This window comes from Staurois parvus, unplaced genomic scaffold, assembly GCF_062004578.1.
Source record: "Staurois parvus isolate SC_StPar_1 unplaced genomic scaffold, SC_StPar_1.0 ptg000458l, whole genome shotgun sequence".
Lineage (NCBI taxonomy): Eukaryota > Metazoa > Chordata > Amphibia > Anura > Ranidae > Staurois > Staurois parvus.
The window spans coordinates 1,149,590-1,157,155 of NW_028318254.1; the positions used below are offsets into that span (position 1 = coordinate 1,149,590).

The window sequence follows — 7,566 nt, forward strand, 5'->3', positions numbered from 1 at the left end:
TGTGCAATTTTTTTTCACATATAATATCACAAAAGAACATAGCAGCCAACAGGAGGAAGCATGGCACCCAATGGAGTACATGATGTCCAACGCCTCCAAATATGTTGAAGGGCTGATGGAGACAGTGAAGATTTCACTCATTGTATGCTAAACAGGTAAATATGAGTTTCTTGTATGGCTAAGAGCAGCTGGCTGTATTTTAGAGAAGCGGGTTGCTTTCACAAAAGCCAAAACCATAAAACCTCATTACTAAAAAGGCTAATCTGTTAGTTATGAGATGAGAATAGTCAACTAGTAAACAGGAATACAAGACTAGAATAGGCCTTAAAGTAACCTTGCTGCTTCACAAAAAATGCAAACACCTGCTCACTACAATAAAAGAAACTGAATACTTACCTCTCTGGCATACAGGATGGGAAATCTTCCATGTCTTTCTCAGCTCCAGGAGCCCATTCTTTCTATAGTGCAGTGTTTCTCAAATGGAGTGCTGCTTGGGTGCCGCACACATAATATGCAGTTTGCATTGGATCAGCATCATGTACTGCAATGGTGTCAGTGGGCCACCAGCACCATATTAACCAATGAAGCTCTAGGGCCAAGACAGCACCCAACCTGCACCATGGCATTGCATGACTCTTATCCAGGCCACCCCATCAGGAGGGAAATGAGGACAGAAGTTTGTCCAGATCAGTGCCACCTCCCACCCTCTGCCATGCTGCTCGAACCATAAACTGTGAATCCTCTGAAGGGACTCTGTGATAGAGGGGTCTCATGTCTGGGGGGGGGACTCTGATATTTGGGGTGGAATATGATGAGAAGGATCCAGCTTCTGATGTGATGAGAAGTTTTTGTGATGTAGGGGACTTTGATGAGATGGGAGGACCTCTGATGGGAAAGGGGGGGGGGGCACTGATGTGATAGAAGGATGCTGATGTAATGAAGGGATGATGCAAACAGGAGACTCCAATACGATGGGTGTAATGAGGGCATTGTGATGTGAAAGGGGCACCTGTGATAAAAAGGGTGCCTTCTGATGAGAAGTTCATTTCATTAAAGCAGTTGTGTATATTGTCCCCGGATCTGGTTTGGTATTGATGGTAAGTAACCTTTACCCTTTTTACATTTTAGACTAGGGTGACTCAAGATTTTGTATACATTTGATGGGTGCTGTGGTTGAGAAATGCTGCCCTAGTGTGTCCCTTGTTGAGTGCTGTGGTTTCTCCCACCAACCACTACATCAAAAAAGGACACAGTAGTCATCAGGAGGAACCACAGTGCCCAACAGGACATCTCATAAGTATTTTCAAAATAACCCAAACAAACAAAATTTACCCAGCACATTTACCAGATAGCTTACAAAAAAATGTCCCTGTCTATCAATTCTCATTAAAAACAGAGGATTTAGTTTGCACACACTTGTAAATATACTGTATGTGTAAGCCACAATGTCTACGTCAAGGCCCCTCTGTATACTGATGTCCTAACTGAGAGTCTCCAAGTTTGAGCACATATAGCAGTGGAGAGATTAAAGTGTTACTAAACCCACAACAGTAAAATCAGCCTGTATGTGTAGTAAAGCATGCTTGTTATACTCACTGTGGAACCTAAGGGGTAATTCCTCTGCATTGTGTAAAAACGCTGTTTGATCCTGTCTTCTCTGCTCCTCCTCTTCTTCAAATGTCCATGTCTTACCTCCTGATAAGACAGACCGAACCTGTAGCCATTTTGCACATGCTCTGGTTAGTGTGTATTGCTAGAGAGGATTTTTTTCTTGGGAGAGTGCATGTGATCAGCCAACAGGGCCAACCAGCACTGGTCAGACAGAGGTCAGGGGTTTTGCATCCTCCTAGAGCAGAAATAAAACTCCTCCTACAAGCTTTAACCAGTGCTCTGCTGAACACTGATAGAAGTCACAAGACTACTCTAACTGCCAATGAGATAAGGTATTTAGCAGTTTATATTTACTAAAACAATTGCAATTCCATGTTGTGTGTACTGTGGGAGACCAGATATAGTGAATGCAGGGTCCAGGGTTTAGTAACACTTTAAGGGCAGGTTTGCCTGAAGGGAGACCACCCCTCCATAAAGGCATAAAAACATACAGGACACCAGCAAGAGCACAACAGCAGCTGAAGGCATCCAGTGCGTCCCCGCATCTAAGTTAATCAACTGTAAAGCAAAGTGAGAGAAATGTATAGAGTTAGGACTGAGGTACACAGAGGAGCCTTGACATAGGCACTGCAGCTCACACATTCTGTATATTTGCAAATGTGTACAAACTAAACCCTCTGTTTTTAATGGGAATTGTTGGACAGGGTCAATTTGATTTTTTTTTTTTTGTAGGCTAGCTTGTAAGTGTGCTGAGAAATGTTTGTTTGCTTGAGATGTGCATTGCCCTTACTGAAAAGGCTGGTTATAGGTTGGGGTGCTATTTTTTTGTGAATTCTTGTGAATTAAAGAAAAAAAAGAAAGAAAGAAACAAGTGAAGAGAAAACAAATCAATCATGTGTCTAAGAATGGCCGTATTGTTCTAGGCTTCTGGGCTGTTAATGGAATGCGTGTTTTTGCTACAATGCGGCACAATCTAGTCATTTTTTAAAGCTCAGCCGCATGCATAGAACTGGTGAGCCAGGGAGGCTGCATGTCCCATACTGTGAAAAAAATTGCTGCCTGTAAAATAGGATATTAAACATTCCTCTGTTTTCTATTTCAGCAGATGTCTATGCAAGGGATTGGCTTTTTGCCTAGAGATGCGAATAACTATATTTATACTTCCATTCTGAAATAAATAGCCAGTGTAACAGTCCTGGGTGAAATGTATTGTAACGATTGCTTTTGTTTTAATAAAAAGTTAAATTATTGCAGATCAGGAACCACAAACTTTGCTTTTATTATGAAATCTGAGTATTGACCCACTGACCTGGGCCAGGGAAATTGGATTTTATACATTATAGCTAGCTATTCTTGGCTTTTCTATTCTCACAGGACAGTTCTATGTTCCTGCAACATCCTCCAGACAAATGTGAACTTGTAAGGCATGGCAATGAAACAATCAACGTTGTAAATAGTATTTACAACTTATTTTGTTTCCCTTTTGCCTATAATAGCTTTTGAAGTATCTTGGTATCCCATGGGAGACGTTCATATTTTCCTTGTTGCAAGAACATGCTCAGTGCTATGCTGTGCCTCTGTACAAACTGGAAAGTTAACCACTTGACCTCTGAAAGATATTACCCCCATCATGACCAGGCTGTTTTTTTGCTGTTCATCACTGTGCTACTTTAACTGGCAATTGCTTGGTCATGCAATACTGTTCCCAAATGAAATTGTTATAATTTTTTTCACACAACAACAAAACAAAAAAAAACTGAAGATTTTGCAAAAAAAATGTTTCTTAGTTTTTGTTAATCTTGTGACAGTATGTAAAAAAAATGAACTAATTTTTGATTAAATTTTTCAAACAATTTTTTTCTTTTTCTACTTGGCACTGTACTACTCTAGGGGGTGATCAAGGATTTTTTATATTGCTTATAACAGTGATGATCAATGTTATAAGCAGTAGTTTTACCTGTTGGGAATGGCTTTCATTCATGACAGCTTGCTTTCTATTGTGATGCTGTGATAAGCTACACCTAATCACATAGTACTGGGTGCCAGGTACCATGTGATAGCTGTGGGCCAATCACAGCTTCACAACAGTAAGCAAGCAGTCATGAATGGAAGCCATTTATGAATGTTTTGTTTACATTTTAATCATGTGGTCACTATGATTGGTCATAGTGATCACATGGTACCAAGGGCTATTATCAGCTGTGTCCACCGGACACAGCAGTCATGGGATTGCCCCATGGGTGTACTAGTGAGCATGTGCTAGGCATCCTACAGGTGATGTAGGGGTACAGTACAGTAAAAGCAGCTAGAGGTAAAAAAATAAAATAAAGAAAAAAAAGCTAGATCAGGGTTTGAACTAGGTCAGGGTCAAGATTGGGATCAAAGGTCATATTTAGAGTCAAAGGTCAGGTTCAAATATCAGGTGCCAAAGGGTTAGAGTCCATGTAATATAGGTAGGATTAAAAGAAAAAAACATTTGTTTAAAATAGTATCAGTGTCAGAGTGTTTTAGGTAGGATAAAAAAAGCAAAATGCTATTGTTTCTGGGCCCTACTACAGGTACAAACAACAAATAACATACACATATGTGCAATCCCAGCAATCATCAGGAACATTTATTTTGGGTTGTTCTTTGGTAGTAAGTTATGTTAATGACAATAAATATACAGCCTCATTAATTTTTTTTTATTACTTTTTTTTACTGTTTTATGCCAGTTTTCCTTTGATAATAGAAAAAAATCAGGAGATATCTATTATCATTTACCAGCAAAAGAAAGCTAGAAGCCACCTGGATATATTATGTAGTTGTGATGATATGTACAGTTGCAAAGTTGCAAAACTGTGTTAAGGCATTTGTTTTACCCTCCGTTATGAAGGTGTTACTAGTGCTCCAGCAGCACACCAAATACCCTCATCTCCTGCAGATTGGCTTTAACATGGTTTAATATCTTTGAACTATAAATATTCTACATAAAATCTTTTTGACGGCCACTTTTACGTCACTGTTCCTGAGGCTGTATATGAATGGGTTAAGTAGTGGTGCAATAAAAGCATACAAAGCTGCAATCAACCTATCCTTATTCATGGAATAGCTTGATTTGGGTCTGAAGTACATGAAAATAGCAGAGCCATAAAACATAGTGACAACAATAAGATGAGAGGCACAGGTTGAAAAAGCTTTCTTTCTCCCAGAGGTAGACTTTATATTAAGTATTGCTGAAATGATGCGCACGTAAGACGCAACGGTTAATAAGAACGCACTGACAATGACACAGCCGCATGCCACTAGAAGGACAATTTCATTAATCTCTGTCGCAGAACAAGCCAAGTCAAGCAGAGGAGGGATGTCACAGAAGAAGTGGTTGATGGTCTTGGCACCACAGAAGGACAAAGTGAATGTGAGAACCGTATGTATTAAAGAGTTTATTGCTCCACTAATCCATGAGACAGCTATAAGCCCTAGACAGGTTCTCTTATTCATGATAACACCATACACAAGGGGATGACATATGGCATTATAGCGATCATATGCCATTGCTGCAAGCATATAGCACTCTGTGCCACCCAAGAGCAAAAAACAAAACATCTGAGCAACACAACCCAAGAAAGAGATGGATTTAATTCCTAGTAGAAGACTCGACAACAATTTGGGAACTGTCGTGGAAATGTAACAGATCTCCAGAAAGGAGAAGTTGGCTAGAAAGAAGTACATTGGAGTGTGAAGGCCTGAATTGAACCTGTAGGCTGAGATTATAGAGAGGTTGCCAATCACGGTAATGATGTAGATGAACAAAAAGACCACAAACAGTAAATGCTGGAGGGCAGGAGCTTCTGAAAATCCCACAAGAATAAATTCTTCTATTGATGTTTCGTTCATGTTTCCCATTGTGCTCTAAAAATCTGATAAAAGATCATGATTGATTAATAGAAAACTAAATTCCAGGCAATTATGGAAAAAACATGAATAAATTCAGTTATACAGAATATTTATTTTAAAAAATAATAATAATAATTTAAATGCAACTTGTATAAATATCTACATTTGACTTGATTTTATTATTTTGTAATCTGCTGGTGTTACTTGGGTCCAATCGTGTATTGTGCTTTCACGTGTGCTTACCAGAAACATGATGGCAGGATAAAAGAGCAGAGAGATCACCTTATCAGTCTGCTCCTGTTCCTTCGCTATCCAGCTATAGATAGAGGACAGGGAAGTGGACTTGCTGTATTACTTAACTGAGCAAAGAAGAGTCGTGTGGCAGGACTGTGTAAAGCTCATAGCTGGATAGTCAGAAATATTTTGGAAAGCAAAATAGCTTCCTGTAGCTGCTTTCCTGGAATTCAGCTTAAAAGATAAGATTCCCAGTTCCTTCAGAATCAATCATTAGTAGGTAATTGTTGCTAATTAGTTTACTTGTTGAGTACAACACTTGAGTTGTAACAACTGTTGAGTACTGTGCCCCTTTTGCTTTACTTCATATTTTTGGTCAAGCCTTTGAGAGACGTACATCCTTCTTCAGGCCAAGATGGTACTCTGTGTATTGTGACATAAAGGAGAAAGTAGACCTCTCAACAAGATATATCAAGTAAACATTACCCCTCCAGGCCAACCCACTCTTGCCTGGATGCACATCCAGCTCATAACTGAGATATGATGACCAGACAAACGCTAAGTAGATAGCAGCCCAAGTACTCAATGCAAAGTCTTTTATTCCATAGAAACTAGGATATTAAACAGATAGAATCTGTAAAGTGTTTCATGCAAACCCATAGACTCTATGATTAAGAGAAGGCATGTGTGAAACACACTAGAGATTCCATCTGCTTGCTACCCTGCATTGAGAACTTGGAGTACCATCAACCTGGCATTTGTCTGGTCGATTGGTCTCTCAAAAGCTTGTCAGTATTCAACTCTATTGACCTTCAGGGTCTGGAATACATCAAGCTCCAGCACTACTACTCTTTTTAACACTAGTGCTACTACAACTAGTTCTGTTAAAGTGTTACTAAACCCACAACAGTAAAATCTGTATGTATATGCAGTAAAGCATTCTTGTTATACTCCCTGTGGAACCTAAAGGGTTAATCTTCTTGTGTAAAAATTATGTTTGATCCTCTCTTTTCTGATCCTCCCCTTTCTGCCATTGTCTCCTAAATATTTCCTGATAGAACAGAGGCTTGGGGAAAGCTGCACATGATCAGTTTGGTATGTATTGCTAGGTATTTTTTGGGTTTTTTCATGGGCAAGTGCATGTGCACAGGGCCAATCAGCACTCTCCAGACAGAGGTCAGGTGTCTTGCATCTTCCTACAGGAGAATGAAAACTCCTCCTACAAGCTGTAACCAGTGCTTTACTAAACACTGATAGAAGTCACAAGACTGCTATAACTGCTGATGAGAAAAGGTATGTAGCAGTTTATATTTACTACAATAATTTCATTTCCATGTTCTGTGTACTGTGGGAGACCTGATATAGTGAATGCATGGTCCTGGGTTTAGTAACACTTTAAATCTGTTATTACACTCATTATTGCTGCTATTTTCAAATTAGAAATTAAAAAAAGAAAAAAAAGAAAGGTCAACAGCTGGAAATAGGAAGAAATAGTTACAAAGTGGTAAAAAAAAGGACAACGAAACAGAGGTGGGGTTTGGACACGTCTGTGGCAGAGCAATGACGGCATCTCCTGGAAAGTTATGGCAGTCTGTATTTGCTACATGCACTTTGTCTTTAGTGCACAATTTGGTTGCACCATCTAATGTGAGTTTTTAAAAAGAATTTATGTTTTTAAAAAAAGCATTACGAGGTCTATTTATGTCTCTTTTATCCTGGAAACAGATTTCAGAGTCATGTATATTTTACAGCTCAGTATTTGTGGCAAAAGGCTCATATTGACATTTATAATTAGATTTGTTTTTATAATTTTAAGGTCCATCCAACCAGGTGAGGTCCAGCCTA

At 39.1% G+C, this 7,566-nt stretch overlaps 1 protein-coding gene across 1 annotated transcript; it reads right to left on the reverse strand.

The window, feature by feature from the left end:
* Positions 1–4,284: 4,284 nt before the first annotated feature.
* Positions 4,285–5,496, reverse strand: LOC149452854 (olfactory receptor 5V1-like). The gene has a single exon (XM_089688881.1). The coding sequence runs from the start codon at positions 5,494–5,496 to the stop codon at positions 4,552–4,554; it is 945 nt and encodes a 314-aa protein (XP_089545007.1). The 3' UTR covers positions 4,285–4,551.
* Positions 5,497–7,566: the final 2,070 nt, after the last annotated feature.